This window comes from Notothenia coriiceps, unplaced genomic scaffold (genome assembly GCF_000735185.1).
Source record: "Notothenia coriiceps isolate Sejong01 unplaced genomic scaffold, NC01 NC01_scaffold00005755, whole genome shotgun sequence".
Classification (NCBI taxonomy): domain Eukaryota; kingdom Metazoa; phylum Chordata; class Actinopteri; order Perciformes; family Nototheniidae; genus Notothenia; species Notothenia coriiceps.
Window position 1 is genome coordinate 15,626 of NW_011338456.1, and position 16,751 is coordinate 32,376.

The 16,751-nt window shown below is 40.8% G+C and overlaps 2 protein-coding genes across 2 annotated transcripts; one reads left to right on the top strand and one right to left on the bottom strand.

Moving 5' to 3' along the window:
• Positions 1-397: 397 nt before the first annotated feature.
• Positions 398-11,422, bottom strand: LOC104943117 (vacuolar protein sorting-associated protein vps5-like). The gene is made up of 10 exons (XM_010768436.1): positions 11,283-11,422; positions 8,007-9,141; positions 6,731-6,870; positions 6,402-6,480; positions 6,113-6,156; positions 2,213-2,354; positions 2,050-2,128; positions 1,826-1,901; positions 1,495-1,608; positions 398-511 (listed from the first exon to the last, which is right to left on the bottom strand). Exons 1-10 carry the CDS (start codon positions 11,409-11,411, stop codon positions 398-400), a joined length of 2,052 nt encoding a protein of 683 aa, XP_010766738.1. The 5' UTR covers positions 11,412-11,422.
• A 359-nt stretch (positions 11,423-11,781) lies between these two features.
• On the top strand, positions 11,782-16,610 carry sv2 (synaptic vesicle glycoprotein 2). The gene is made up of 9 exons (XM_010768435.1): positions 11,782-11,882; positions 13,140-13,238; positions 13,561-13,722; positions 14,045-14,207; positions 14,466-14,587; positions 14,798-14,961; positions 15,051-15,131; positions 15,423-15,521; positions 16,084-16,610. The coding sequence occupies exons 1-9, from the start codon at positions 11,801-11,803 to the stop codon at positions 16,174-16,176; spliced, it is 1,065 nt and encodes a 354-aa protein (XP_010766737.1). The 5' UTR covers positions 11,782-11,800; the 3' UTR covers positions 16,177-16,610.
• Positions 16,611-16,751: the final 141 nt, after the last annotated feature.

Here is a 16,751-nt window from a genome sequence, read left to right on the forward strand (position 1 = left end):
TTGTCCTCATGCGCCAATGAGCAGCTCTCATAGGAAAGAACGAGACCCAGCCTCCCACGCTGTATCCAGTTCTTATTATACATCCATGCTTCATTTGCGTAATCCTCCCTCAGGGACTTATTCCGGTGTGAACGCGATCTGCTCTTTAGTTCCGGGATGAACCGATGAACTAAGTACTGGGAACTAAGTACGACAAAGTACTTGGTGTGAAAGCGCTATGAGAACAAATACTGAAAATACTCCAAGAATAAAGGGATAGGATCTTGGGAAAACGTGGTGTTTTTTGTTGTCAAGGAACCACTTCAGGAGGTTGGATCAAAGTCATCTTCCCAAAGTTGCTGTTGCTTGTCACCACCGTTATGTGTAATTATTATCCTCAAAATCAGACCTATAATAATCAGTGTTTGATTGGCTGACCTTTCCTGTGGACCACCAGAGACTCCACCAGCACGTGGAGCTTCCTGAAGTGCTGATCTGAAGACTCCACCTCCTGCAGCTTCTCCTCAAACCACTGCAGGAAAACACGTCATTTATTACTATTTCTGTAACTATATCTCTTAAATCCATTTCAAATCTATAATAACTTCTGCTGTTTTCACTTTCTACACTTCATCTGTGAGGCATTTGGAACTGCATATACCTGTACCAAAGGTGTCATACAAATACACTTGGATTGATTAATGATTGAAATAACATGTACATTTTTAAACATGAAGTTACACCGAGTCAAACAACTTGAACAGTTATTCAATCACATCTTTGTACGAGAATTGAACTACAATATTTTCCAACACGTTTTTGGTTACTAAGGTGAAATAATTACAAGTAAGCGAATGATATATTAAAATCCAAAATCGACTTCATTGCTTTTCTAGATTCATAAACACTGATCCTACATGTATTTATATGACGACTATTTAGAGCTTTCATAGAAAAGTATTTAGCTTAAAACAAACTGGAAAGCTTTTGCGTGTGTGTGTGTGTGTGTGTGTGTGTGTGTGTGTGTGTGTGTGTGTGTGTGTGTGTGTGTGTGTGTGTGTGTGTGTGTGTGTGTGTGGTTCTTTGAGCTCAGATCAAGAGGAAATCCGTGTCACAGCTCAGTTTCTATATAGACAAACGGATTGCTAATCAGTGTGACTGTGCTGACAACAATAGTGAACTGTTAGATAGTTAAAACTGTTATCTTGCACTTAAGCAAACACACTGGACACACAGAAGTGAATCAATAGAACCAGATCAGTTACAAACCCATGTTTCCCTTGGTGCAGATTCACCTCAGAACACATTCAGGTTGAATTATGAAACTCAAACAGTAAAAAAAAAAAACTCATGTCAAACCACTTGAAAATAACTCCCTAATCTGTCGGCCCAGTGCCGTCAGACTTGAACTGGGAGCTGGAAATGTTCTGCTTTTTACTGGAAAATACAAATCTGCTGTTCAAAACAGTTGTGATTCTGAAGAAGCCCTGAGTGTCTGTTTACATGTGGACTCACCACGTCTGACTCATTCATCTTGATGGTCATTTTACTGACAGCATCTGTTGCTTTGTTGATCATTTTCAGGAAGCCGGCGCCACTCAGAGCCTGGGTGCTCGTTGCTCTGGGCAACTGGAGACACAGACACACAGTTATTAAATATTTAAAAACGCAATAAAACTTCAGATAAACAAATGGATTAAGATGTATAACACATCCCTCGATGATGTATAGATTGTTGAATCGGAAAGTTACGACATGCTAAAAGTTAAGCACAGACAGGTTCATGGGCTTTGAGAGAACAGTATTTAACATGTTTGTCTTTAGAGAATCCTCAAATGCGTCTCACCTCATCTCTCTCCAGAAACTCTCTGACATCAGGATCCTGGAGGAGTGACGGGTGATTTACCACCCTCTGGAGATACCTGGTGAAGAGGACAAATGGAAGTAAAACTCACTTTCATGCTTTTTGTGAGCATAACAGCTTCACTGTTTAATAAAGATGTAATGAACCGAAGGGCGGGACTACTTACAGCTCGGTAACACAATTCATTTTCATTCTTCCTGTCTTACCTCTCCAGAGCAGCTCTTCTTCTCTCCACAAAGTCTGCTGCGGAAGAATCATCCTTTCCCACCTTCACCTTTGTCATTCCTGTAAGAGAACATCCCTTCTTACAGCTGCTGGAAAGTTTATTCACAGTTACACTATTAAGAGGAAACGGAAAAGTCAGCCTACCCAGGATGCTCTTCTCTGGAGGCGGAGGCACGATGAATCCATTTGGTCCATGTTTTTCAGAAAGCTTCTCGTAGAGGCCGAGGAAGTCGCTGAAGCGTCGCCTCACGGCGAACGCCTTGTTGCGGAACATCGGCATTTGGGTCTGAAACATGTTTTCATATTATTATTATTATTATTATTATTATTATTATTATTATTATTATTATTATTACTACTACTCAGGGTGTATGCAGGAATCCTGAAGTCAGATGTAATTCCTTTGAAGACCTTTTTTAAGACCCTTTCCATACATTTTAAGACCTCATCGCCACTTGGAGTTTTAACCGGTTACCTTGACGACACACTTTACCTCACATTTATGATTGTCCTTCCTCCTTATCTTCCGACCATTTGGACGCAAACTTGCATTTCCCCATAACGATGTGTTTAACAACCTGCGTAAACGGACCTTCGCACGCTATCAAGCAGTGAGCGTGCGATGTCCTGTTCAGATGACGTCAAATCCAACGGGATGCCATAAATAAACTACACAGAATCACACTACACACCTACGCAATGATTACATTCAGGCAGACTGTAGAATACAACCTCTTTGGACAATTTATATACTTATTGAAAACAAGCTACAAAATGTAATACCTTGGAAAATGCCGTTTAATACTTTTTAATAGCCTTCATTTTTGCTAAATTGATTGATCAACTTTTAATACTTTTTAAGACTCCGCGGACACCCTGCTACTATATATATTTATTTATATATAGTAGCCGGCATATGTGTCCAGTTAGTACAAGTAGTACTTCTATTTGTCGCAGGTTGTCAGAAGAGCAATACATCAGCGACAAGGATTTTTTGTACAATACAATAAAAGCAGGATCTAGTAGTGCAGATTAAACATGTAGTGTGAGTTAACACAATTATGCAGTGTCTGGTCGGATGCACGAGGAGAAGAATCTGTGTAAAGGACATTGTTACAGCCTCAAATTTCCAGACAGCAATAAGATACTTGGTAACTGACATCCACAATCTTTTTCATACCACCTCTACTCCTTAATATCTGGATAAACTAAGAATTCTAGACAGATGGAGTGCTGGGCTCCTTCCCCAGGTCTTGGGTAGACTTTATAGACTTCCTTTATGTGGCCCCCTGTTCAGTGGGGACAGCGGTATTTGAACTGAGATCAGCCCCGACATGGCTTGAGTAATGGCACCTTGCTTTGGAAAGGAAACTCATAAAGTCTCCTATATACGGCACCTTCTATCTCTATACACTCCATATCTACCCCTTTGGAATACAAAGTGAGACGCATTGTGCCACAGTTCCTGCTGTCACTGAATTATACAAAATGATAGAAAGCAAAAATGACATATATTTATAAACCAGAGGCTGTTTTGTATCTTCTTCTCGGGTGCTGTTATCATCTTCCACCATATATTCTCTGTATGTGTACACATGACATATTCAGCTGTCTCACCACCACTGAGGGGGAATGCATTGAAGCAATTGACAGCTCACTGATTTGTTTCTTAAAAATACATGTTTCTCTGCTGTGATTTCGTATACCCCTGTTGCTGTAGGTGAGCATACGAGGCTTTCAATCCTTCACATCAAGAGACATCTCAATAACACAGGACCTTAAATGGATCTTTGGCTGGTTGGCTACCTTTGACGCATAGCCCAGGAATAAGACACATGATATAGAGTAGCTGTGCGTTGACATGCTTTATTTTAGGATATTACATTAGGGGAATAGCGATTTCTTCTAAATGCTGTCCCTATAGGGGAAAAGTGAATTATTATCCACTCCATTGAAACAGACTCATTGCTGCTGCAATAATAATCTTCCAATGTCACCTTGCCTTGTCGAGCTATAAATATACAGTAGGAAGCTGCTATCATCTGCGCTGTCTGTTGACTGATAGTCAGGTAGCACAAACTGCTTTTGGCTTTATCGGAGATAATCTAGAGGTGCAAAAAGGAAATGACTGTACAGAACACCCACATACGTTCATCTCTGCAATGATATCATCTGGATGAGTTCATAAGGTTTTGTGCTGCAATCAGAGGTGGCAGAAGTACTCAGATCTTGTATTTGAGTAAACGTATAAGTATATTTCAAAAGGTTACTCAAGTAAAAAAGTATTGGCATCAAAATATACTTAAAGGTGGGGAAGGTCATTTTGGAGAAACCAGCTCGAGTGCGCTAGAATTTGAAAATACACAGACGGAAAAAATCTGCAACTTCCTTACAGAGCCCCTCCTCCAACACACATGAACGCGCACATGACCAATGAGGGCACGAGATAAGTTTGTGCACAGATGGAAGGCTGACAGGCAGGTAGGCAATCCAGTTATTTTAGCCGGGCCGGCTCAGATGATTGGTCGTGCTTTTTAGAGCGCCACGGCTTCCACAGAAGATATTTTTTTATGNCAGTGAGCGTGAGATGTCCTGTTCAGATGACGTCAAATCCAACGGGATGCCATAAATAAACTACACAGAATCACACTACACACCTACGCCATGATTACATTCAGGCACACTGTAGAACACAACCTCTTTGGACAATTGATATACTTATTGAAAACAAGCTACAAAATGTAATACCTTGGAAAATGCCGTCTAATACTTTTTGATAGCCTTAATTTTTGCTAAATTGATTTATCAACTTTTAATACTTTTTAAGACCCCGCGGACAGGCACCCTATAGGATTTACATCAGGTGGACATTTTCCAATTATAAATCACTTCTACAAAAAACATATTTACTATGTCAAGCAAATATTACAAATATTGTAGGAGCCATTTTGTGAAATGTTACCCCACTCAATAAGGCAGAGAGTCAAGTTTTATCTTCGAAGGCCGTTAGATTTATTTGCCATTTAGCTAATTTTCTATACAGATTTATAGCTGCAGATAGTCCCATTCACTTCCAGACATACACTCGCTCTCCACATATACATGCTACAACCGTACCCTCCCTCCCTCCCTCCCTCTCTCTCTCTCTTTAAAGGGATAAGCGCCCTTACTTTGCCAGACCCTATTGTTTTAACACTTTTTTCCCCCTTATTTTACCATAAACGAAAAACGCATGGATTTTGGACAAAACTTTGTGCTTAAAACTTTGGAAAAGGGTCAGTCTTTCAATGTTTGTGGCTATCTATTTAAATAAACCCATAAACAGATGAATTTATAATAAAACGATTTCATTCGTAAAGCTTTAATCTTTCAGGACATGTAACAAATATTTCATACGTCTATCCTTAAGTATTTCTGAATAAGCTATAAAAATCATTTTAACATAAATTTGAAATATTCTGTAACATAGCGAGTCAAAAACAGATTTATAGCTGCAGATAGTCCCATTCACTTCCAGGCATACACTCGCTCTCCACATATACATGCTACAAACGTACCCTCCCTCTCTCTCTCTCTTAAAGGGATAGGCGCCCTTACTTTGCCAGACCCTATTGTTTTAACACTTTTTTCCCCCCTTAGTTTCCCTTAGTCCCATTCACTTCCAGACACACTACACACCTACGCAATGATTACATTCAGGCAGACTGTAGAATACAACCTCTTTGGACAATTTATATACTTATTGAAAACAAGCTACAAAATGTAATACCTTGGAAAATGCCGTTTAATACTTTTTAATAGCCCTCATTTTCGCTAAATTGATTTATCAACTTTGAATACCGGTACTTTTTAAGACCCCGCGGACACCCTGGTGATGTCATCCTTGTCAGCCATTCAAGAACAGTGCATGGCCGTTACTCCTGAAAAACGCTGACCAGCACTTCCTGTTGCCACACATCTGGTGAGTAACTGCTAACGTCCTCTGGATTTAAGATGACACACTTTTTGTCATGTGAAAAGCTGTATATCGATATATGGGTTTACCTGTGTGGTTACTTTGTAGCCCATGTAGGCGTTCATTCCATCCCCTGTTCAAAAAAAGGGATAAAAGTCAGTCAAAAATAAAGAGACTAAAGATAAAGATTGATTATTAGAATATTACTCAAGTCAAGCTGAATGGATACTTTAGCCCCTCTTTTTGGTTCCTTTGTCTTTTTCACATGACCAAGCACCTCAGAATAAATGTCGCTTGCTTAACGCTTACAGTCCACAAACTAATTACAAGCCTTATTGCAATTCAATAAATAATAAAACAGATCCTAAACATCCTTACCAACTTTTTCAGGATCTTTAACAGACACCAGGATCTCAAATTTGTCTTCCTGTTCTTCTTCTTCTTCCTCTTCTTCCAACTGAAACACATATTGAACATATAGTTAAACACTGACATTGATCTGCTGTCGACAAACATTTATATTGAAGTTCATTTTGAAACGTTGGCTCTGGTGCTAAACCAGTCAGAAAATGCTAATTGAACGACCAACTGAGCTTCTCAGAAGACCGTCCAGAAAACTTGAATTAGCAATTCCTCAAACAGTTTTTAAGTCATTACTTTGTTGCAGTCTATTGGGATTTTCATTCTGAGGTAATATGTGTGTGTACCTCCTCCAGGGCAGCAGCTTGTGGCTTCACCAGGCTGCCAGCAGCTGACAGGGGGGGGGCGGCGGACGTAGACGGTGCGACTGTCACATCTTTCTTTCTCTCTTCCCGCGGACTGTCGAGGGAAAGCTCCACTGTGGCTTCTGTCAGCGAGGGAAGACACAGAAAACAAACCAGCCTTTCGTTATTACATGCACAAGGAGGCATGTGGCACAGTGGAGTAGTGCGTTGGTGTTCGGATCAGGGGAGCACAGGTTCAAACCCCACCCCTGAGACACTTTACCCCCAAATTGCTGTGGACAATCCCCACGGGAGCAATTTGGTGTGAAGTGTCTTGCCCAGGGACACAACGACATGCTGACTGCAGTGGGACTCGAACTTGCTATCCCCTGATTCGAAGTCCAGCACACTACCCACTGAGCCACAGCCTCCCTCATATATGTAGAGAAATGTATATTATTTGCTTCACTTCTAAGGCTGTCTGAAGCAAAATTGTGCTTAAAAAACACATTTAATACCGACATTCCCTCTGAAATCATTCCCTACAGTTTACCCTTTTTGCCTCTAGTTTATTACAGTCCAATCACATGTGCACTAGTGTTGTAAACTGAAGTCACAAGCGTCTCATTTATTGGTCAGTTAAAGGGCAACTCCCACATTTCTACTGAAATCTGAGGACTACTCCAAACATTAAGAGTCGATGAATCGCCTAAAATAATGTACTTGAGTGAGCGCCTTGATAAGGAGGAAGAATGCATGGAAAAGATAAAGCCATATCTCTGGTTCTGCTGCACTGATTTGATTCCTTTGGGTTTATTTGAACTGTCAATGTGATAATGAATAGCATTACAATGCTGAGTCCGTGGAGTGTTCTTTAAATGGGCTGTCATGTGTTTTATAAATCAACCATGAAATGAATCCCTGCTTTGAATATTTCCGTGAACCTTTGTTGCGTGTCATCCTCCGTCTGTCTCCCTTCATTTCCTGTAAGCTTTCTACCGTCCACTAATACAATAACGACAAACATACCTCCAAAAGATAAAGACTGAAAGGACATTATATGACATCTGGTGCTTTCAAAATGTAGTTCTGGTTATGTTTTTATATGCAGTAAATCGCTTATATATAAGTAATTTGATTCTGGAGTGCAGTTATGTGCAACTTTGAATTGAACAGTCCTTATATATCCGGGGGTTAACTATGGAGATTCTGAATGAACTATTCTTTGTGAACACTACATCCAGATAATGTTCCATAAAACCAAACCTAGTGGACCCACCTGCAAATATATCCATCTCCTCTTCAGAGTGGACTCCATTGGTCTTGGAGCTGGCGGCGCTGGTGTTTTTGGCGATGGGCACGGTGGCGACGGCTTCCTCACTGAAGAGATCAGCAGGTTCTGCAGGAGTGCTGTCCTGCAGAGGCCCCCCCATGTTGCTAACATCAGTGGAAGCAGCTTTGGTTTTGACGGGTTTGTCCTTCGGCTCCGTGCTCACAGCTTTCTTTGAGGTGGCACCCAGCGGCTCACCGAACAGATCCTCGTCCGCTTCTCCGAAGAGGCTCTTCTGCTGCTTGGCAGGTTTGGTCTGCCGTGCTTCTGTGAAAAAGTCGCTCCCCTCCTCGTCGAAAAGATCGACTGTTGCCGGTGTGGCTATTTTGGCTTCGGCAGCAGACGCAGCAGCACTAAGGAGGTCAACCAAGGGGTCACTGAACGTTTGGCTGGCAGGCGGTGGCTGTTGTGTTTCAGTGGTTGGGGAATCATCAATGATGACATCAACCAAAGGGTCAGCAAATGTGACGCTGGCAGGCGGTGGCTGTTGTGTTTCTGCGGCGGGCGAAACATCACTGAGAAGGTCTTCCAAAGGGTCAACGAATGCTTGGCTGGCAGGTGGCGGTTGTTCTGTTTCAACGGCTGGCAAATCAGCACCGAGGTTGATAATTGGTACAGTGGAAGTTTCTATTGCTTCCCCTTCCTCATCACTTCCTGTTTTCCCGTCAACATATGGAACTGTAACACTACTGGCCTCTTCAAGCTTATCCGTTGGCGTTTCTTCAACAGTAACATCTGCTTCTACAACTTCCTCTTGCGGGGCTTCGGTTTCACTTCCAAATATGTCTTCAAATTCCTCCGCGGGCTCGTCTAAAGGGATTTCAGTTTTGTCCTCTTCTGCATCTGCAACGGGACTCTCAGCTGTGTCTTCTTCATCCGGAGAGTCGGTGATGTTGTTAGTTAGGTCGACAAAATCATCCGAGGGTTCGCTCATGACTTTGCTGAATGGTGTGTTTGCTGTTTGGATGCTGACGGGCTCGAATAAGGGGCCATCCATGAGGTCAACGGGAGGTTTCGTTAAAACATTACTGGGTTCAATGGTAGGAGACAGTATGCTGTCCATACCAGCCAGTGGAGGGTTGCTCTGGAGAGAAGGAAAAGGGGGGAAAAGATTTCCAATGTTAGAGCATGGGTCTTTTAAACGAGGTACGTGCCCCAAGTACGATCAGAGTTACAGTAGAGGGGCTGCCAAAACAATTTGATAATGTTTCAAAAGTTGTTTTTCTTTTAAATGTTTTAATTTAGTAGCTTCATTTTGCATGCACCATTAAAAGGTATGTTTATACATGGCACATGTTATGTGCAATTCATTTTTATATATATGAAGCGAAGCAGGGGGTCCCTGCTTATTTCCCGGCTAATGGGTCTTCCATGTCTTCTAATTTTTTGTTTGTATGACAAAAAGTTCAAAACCAAAATAAATGCAATAAACACTAAACAGAACGAAGTAGAACATCTTTCAATCGTGTAAAAGATTAACTATATAATAGCTTTTCCTCAGTCAGTTTAATATGCTTTCCATGACTGTCATGAGGATAGAGGAAGGAATACAGTTTCCTCATATCATAAAATGTCTATAAACATTCATAGAAACTGTCCCTCCAGCATCATAGCAGTCTCTGCAAACAAGTTAAATGGTTTTCACTAGGATATTGCACCGACAAAAACTTCCACAAAAGTATCAACGTTAAATAAAACAAATCTTTTTTTAGCTGAATTAGACAGGTTTTTGTTTTTTAGTGATTTTCAGTTGGCAGAGAAAGTGATACATGTGACTTCCTGTTTGTTGTCACATTAGATTTATGAGTGAAAACCAGATGCTTTACAACTCATTTGCATGTTATGTTCCACATCATTCTAAGCTGAGCCTCCAGGTGAAACTTTTGGTAGCACCAGTTATTGTGAAGAATGCACAAAGAAAACAAATACATTTAATTTAAGGCTGAAGGGTGTGTAACGAATAATGCAAATATTCCCTTGAAATAAAAAAATAATGACTTTATAATGGGAGAAAGCAATGTAGTACTGAGTTATCGAATCATGATTCAAACTAAATATTGCTCATAAAGAAAAGAAAGTCAGTTTTTGGTTTATTGGGTACGCTTTACACAACAATCCTGCAAAAACCTAACTTCTTTCTTTTATTGCATTGGCGGAAATAGACTATGTTAAACACAACATCCACAATTTGCTGAGTAAGCTTTTCCATGCAGCGGTGAATCCAGCAGGAAAAAAAAGGGGAGAAAAAAATCAAAGACAGCGACTTTCCAATCTCCTCTCTGAACTTTGACTGTAGGAAAACATCCGGGTTCTGACCATGTGACCACAGCTTACTCCGGGGTTACTCACATGACAGGAGGCTGCTCAGGCCAGCTTTTTAACCTCATTCAAAAAACCCAAAAAAGGGAGAGTGAATTTTAAAATGTATTCATTTCAATAAAATCTAAAAATGAGGACGTTCACAAACCACACAAACCTCATTTCCTGCAGACTGCTCCAATTTAACTGCTTCTTGTTTACCTATGCATGGCCTCAAAGTATGCACATCCAAAATGTTTAAGATGATAGCCTACCTTCAGATTTCAGTGTAAATTAACCGGAAATATGGCCGATTTCTGCACAGAAAACTAGGAACACAGGCTTTAATTTGTGTCATCTGGTTACCCAATTGACCTCATTAAAATCTCAGCCAGCAAGTCCTCCACATTGCAACTTTCAGGAATAAATCAATACCAAAATGGGCGTTTGAAACAGTGTCAAAGATCAGCAAAGGCTGTTTTAAAAAGTCAGAAATTGTGATGGAAGGTGGATTTTTCTGCCTCCTCTCGAAACACTCCTTTGATAATTACAGTAAAGCCTGTAGGTCTACAATTGTACGACACAACAGTTACTAATGTTAACATGATTTGATTACCGTTTCCCCAATGCTAAAAACAAGCTCAATGTTTGTCTTCACCTAACAAAACTTTTGCTAAAAAGCGCCTTATTAGCCGTATCTGCTGACGTTAGCTCACCATTATTTTGGCAGTAAATGACAGTAAAAGCTAAATATTCTTAAGGCATTAGATGTCAGTAAAAGCTAACTATTCTTATGGCAGTAAATGTCAGTAAAAGCGTACTATTCTTATGGCAGTTATTGGCAATTAAAGCTAACTATTCTTATGGCAGTTAACATCAGTTGTTAGCCACATCAGATTAGCTTAGCTTAAAATCAAGCAGACATACTGTGCTCATGAAGAGATCGTCCCCGTCGTCTTCATCACTGTCTCGGCCTCCAACTTCTTCGGTTTCCAGCACATCTTGGTCCTCGGAGTCGGGAAACGGAGGAGGACTACGCTCCGAGCTGGTCGCCATCTTCAAATCTTCTTAAAACAAACACAAGGGGAGGTCCGTCCACAGCTCCCCTTCTTCTGCTCCTTTTAGCGGCTAACGTCAACTCCGCTGCTACAGCTAAAACTGTGTCAGTTCTCCTGAAGACAGTACAACTAAAAGCAGGGAAGGAGGAGTGATTGGAGGGCGGCTTCACGACGTGCAGACCTCCGCTCTCTGTTTTACTTCCTGGTCCTCCTCTTCTGGTCAGGTTAGCTCCAACGTTAGCTTCACTGAGAGGCTTGGCAGTCATGAGACAGATGCAGTAGCGGTGTACACAGCACCATGGACCTGGGCAGGAGTTGATCTCAAAGGTGTGTGGAAGCGGATCTGCTCAAAGGTCATATTGGGGACGTCTGAGTGTTTTGGGGGTGATGCCTCGTCACGACGTGGAGGCGAGGGAGCCGCTTCTCACCAGGGAACGCCTGAAGCCAAATGAGCTGGAATCCGATGAAGGTACAGTGTGACTTTCTGTATTGTGTTATTTCACCTGCTAAATGCACTTTTTCAGGAGTGAGTGTTTTAGATCAGCTAGAAATGCATGATCAAAAACCAGATAGCACTTGTTTTCACATTTAGAGTGTACTCTTTAGAAATGCCTGGTTCTCACAGGACTGCGACAAAGCTTCAAACATGTGATTATCCTATTGATTAGTTGCTGTGTAGATTTAACTACCCACCACACTATACCATATGCAAGTGAAAATATATACAAACTATATTATTAGAATACTATGTCTTAAACAGAGGTGTTAAATAACTAAGTATTTACCGTAGGTTAAGTACTGTACCTAAGTACAATGCTGAGGGACTTTACTTGAGTGTTTACATGTTTTGTTACTTTGAACTAAATTGTGTACTTTTACCCCACTATATTTATTTAATAACTTTTTTTTAGTTACACCTTGAGTACATCCAGCTTTAATAACACTGTAATAATGCATCAATAATTATAATCGAAACATAATAATATATTATTCTGAAATGAGCCATTCTGTATAATGAATAGTTTTAGTTTTGGTTCTTTAAGTATATGTTGACGCTAACACTTTTACTTGAGGAACATTTTGATTGTCGGACTTGTTCCTACACTCTTGGACTTCTACTTTTACTTAAGTACAACATATGGGTACTTCTCTCACCTCTGGTCTTAAATAACAAACATAAACTCACTATCTCTATTCAAAATCAAAAGGCTACCAGAGGCCCAATAAACATATGATATTGGGGAGACTGGGGACAGTTGCAACAAGTCTTATTCTTCCATCAGAAACATGTTAACGATACTCATACTGTAGTAGATGCTCCGTTAGATCCTACTTCCACCAAAAAACAACACACATTTATTGGTTTCATGACTGACAGGACTGGGGTCAGTTGAAAAAAACATGTTGCAACTTGCTGTATATCATAACAGACAACAAGCTTTTGTAAACATATTGTAATTGTACCCAGGGTTATTCTATTTAAAATATTTAAGTTGAATGTATAAATACTAGTTTAGTCCTGACCAAATAGTCTCTGAGTAAGCGAGAGAAATGCGCAAAGTGTTGCAACAGTCTCCCTTTATATAATATAAGACACATCATTAATACACATTTTAGCACCAACAAAATGGGGGGCTAAAGCTCTCGTGACCTCTTAAATATCTGTTTAAGCTGACATCTTTGTTTCACTTCACTGTTTGTGTGTTTTTTGCTGATTTTATTTTAGGTGAAATCATTTTCGACAGGAGTTCATCAAACCTCCCACGTGACGCTGGTGAGAGTTCAGAGAGAAGATTAACATATGAGGAAGCAGTAGAGGAAGCAGGTAATAACATCATAATATCAACTGGTAAATACCTTTTTGATCCTTTTATATAGGTTTAAATAGGAGGATTACATGATTATAAGATGGAAAATACATCATACACAATCTAAAAAAGGACGGCAAAACAATAAATAATAATATTTCTTAACAGTTTCTGACTTAATAGATTTTGACAGCATCACTAAACCATACATGTGATACTGAGGTGTGTGTTGACGGTAATGGACAAAGCAGCAGCTGCAGACAGCATTACCGTTAATATGGTGCGTTAACTGATAACGTTTCTTTGTTTATTCACTCATTGTTCTGCTTTTGCTCTCAGGGTTTGGGTTGTTCCACTGGCTGCTGTTGGTGGTATGTGGTTGGGCCAATGCCAGCGATGCCGTGGAGATTCTCTGTGTGTCTTTCCTTCTGCCGACGGCGCGCTGCGATCTGCTGCTCAGCTCCTCAGACATGGGCCTGCTCACTGCCAGCATCTTCCTCGGTGAATAACAATCATTTAATAAATATGTTACCACGACTGAGCAACTATTCTCCGGTTTCAGATCCTCAAATGAGGCTTTGCTGCTCAACAAGTTTTAAACAAACAGGAAAAACAACCTTTTCAATTATTCACAAAAAATGTAAGTAAACAAACAACGTATTTGTCCTAGCAGTGTTACACATGTATGAAAGACTTTAATCAAATAAATGGCCGGATGATAATGGACACCCTTACAATCACAATACATCAATACAGGTTGTACGTATTCACAGCAATGCTAAGAGCTAAATGCTAATGTTGGTATAACATTTTTGTTTTCTAGGAATGATGGTGGGGGGCTACATGTGGGGGTACCTGGCTGACCAGAAGGGGCGGCGCCGGGTCCTGGTTGTGTCCCTCACAGTGAACGGGGTGTTTGGAAGTCTGGCCAGCGTGGCCCCCTGGTTCTGGCTCTTCCTGCTGCTGCGGTTAATCAGCGGCATCGGGTGAGCACGGGATTTGTATTGTGTCTCCTGGAGTTATATAGCTGAAGGTAACACACGCAATGAAGTATGTTTCAGTGCTCAGACAGAACATACTGCAGCCGCCGGGGTCATAGCTTGTATCCCTGTAACACCTTCATGTTCCTTTTAGCAACAACATTACACAAAAGATTTATATTACCTTAGTTGTGCCCTCATTTAGCCAGTGTAGCATGAATAAACAGTCACTAAAATGAATTGTGTTTTCCTTCCCTTCTGCAGTGTCGGCGGGTCCATCCCTGTCATCTTCTCCTACTTCTCTGAGTTCATGCCCAGACGGAGGAGAGGTGCGATGATCAGCGCTCTGGCCACCTTTTGGATGGCAGGCAACATCCTGGCTGCAGGTGGGAAAACTCATAAATAAAACCATATCAAGGCTCAATGTTACCAACGCTGGTGTTATGAGAAACCTAAGTCACATGCTAAGCAAATTATTACACATTTGATATACCTACTTCAAAAAGGTAAAGACTTATTCCCTTTGGGGCGACAGTATCTAAATAATGAAAAGTGTAGACCTGTGTGTTCAATAGTTCCTCATCTTGTACCTGCAGGTCTGGCCTGGTTAGTGATCCCAAGGACCTGGGCTCATTTCTCTCTGGGGTTTCTGGACTTCCAGAGCTGGAGACTGTTTGTGGTTCTCTGCTCTGTTCCCAGCCTCACATCAGCCCTGATGTTCAGGCTGCTCATGCCTGAAAGCCCCAAGTTCCTCATGGAGGTATTTAAATGCCGGATTAGATATCATGATTGCAGCCTGCTTTTTTTTATTCCCAGCAGACATTTAGATTTTTGTTCTGTCTTTTCCAGGCTGGCCAGGAGAAAGAGGCGCTCCATGTCTTCCAGGTGATGTTTAAGCTGAACATTCGGGGAACGGGAAAGTCTTTACCGGTAAGAACCTAATTATATTCATATACCGTATATATCTCTATGATTTGTTATCATTGTTTTGGGGCACAATGTGTGTAGCTTAAAAACACTCTGATAAATTGTAAAGTCTAAAGTACAAATAAACTTATATTTGAGCCAAAGAAAAATTAGAAAAGCAAAAGGTGAAATGAAACGGGAAGTTATATTTCAAGTTAATGGGAGTTTCTTTTATTATTATTATTATTACTTCCTTGATTTTACAGTACAGTAATCTACTCTAAGTGTGACCGCTTTCATTTGAAACTCTTGAAGGAATTTGGTTTATGCATCAACTCCAAGAAAAGATCTGAACAGGAGGAGACCGGACCCCACGGTTCACAACGAGAGAGACTTTGTTGTATTGTGAAAAAGGTAATGTCACACAAACAGACAAGCTCCACATCCAGATTGTTCGAGGTTTTCCGAGTAAAGTGTGTAAAAGCAAATGTTTACGTTGCCCGTAGACACTGTCTATCACTGTTTAAACTGTGTCCTAGCTTGACCTGAACTATCATGGTTGGATTAACCTGCAATGCTTGCTTCCTCTAAAACTGCCTGGAACCAGGTTTAGGGTTTCAGCTCACTATTATGTGAATTTATTTGCAAATTGAATGAAAAAGATAACTGCTGCGTAGTTCATTGACTTATTAATACATTGTCTGTTCAGCAGCTATGAAGGTTTAGTGAGTTAACACAATCATTTAGGAAAAACTGGACTTGGACATTAAGCGTCTCCTTAAGATTAAGCAATGGACGGATCATATGGACCTCAGTGTTGGCTTCTTTTAGCTTTACATATTTTAAATAGAATTGGCAGACAACCATTTGACACACGGTCAGACTGGGCAGTTGTCCATTAGATTTCAACTTGATATAATCGTTTTTTCCTCGATTGCCATTTTTATTTAAAATAGTTTATGTGTTTAATTTGCAGGCCGTGATGCCCATCAAGCTGATGTTTAACGGTTCGCTCAGATCCAGGAGTTTCGCTCTGCTCATCATCTTCTACTGCATCTCCTTTGGGTGAGACGTCCAATCTGATGGCCTGCATGTAAACTAAAGAGTATCTGTAGTGTAGCTGGAGGTCTCCTTCAGACTGCATGTTGTCAGGGACGTGTGCAAAGTTCAGGGCTTGTATTTATCATGTGTGTTTCAACACTGCTGATGTGATAAATCTACGGCAGGCGGCTGCGCTGTAGGAGATAACCATTGCAGAGATTATCTTCAACAACCAGGAGTCTGCAAAAACTGCCAAAAAAATGTTAATTTTATGAAACGTTTTACTAAACTACTGCACTCTCAGTTTAGGACTTGTACATTTTATGGTTGATTTATATTTGCACACACCAGAGTGCATACAAATCAGTATATAACAAGGAATGTGACAGGAGAGGTCAGGAGGCCACGGCCTAATCTATGGACCTCATCTGTGTGTGTGTGTGTGTGTGTGTGTGTGTGTGTGTGTGTGTGTGTGTGTGTGTGTGTGTGTGTGTGTGTGTGTGTGTGTGTGTGTGTGTGTGTGTGTGTGAGAGAGAGAGAGAGTGTGCATGTGTGTGTGTGTGTCTGCCTGTCTGTCTGTCTGTCTGTCTGTCTGTCTGTCTG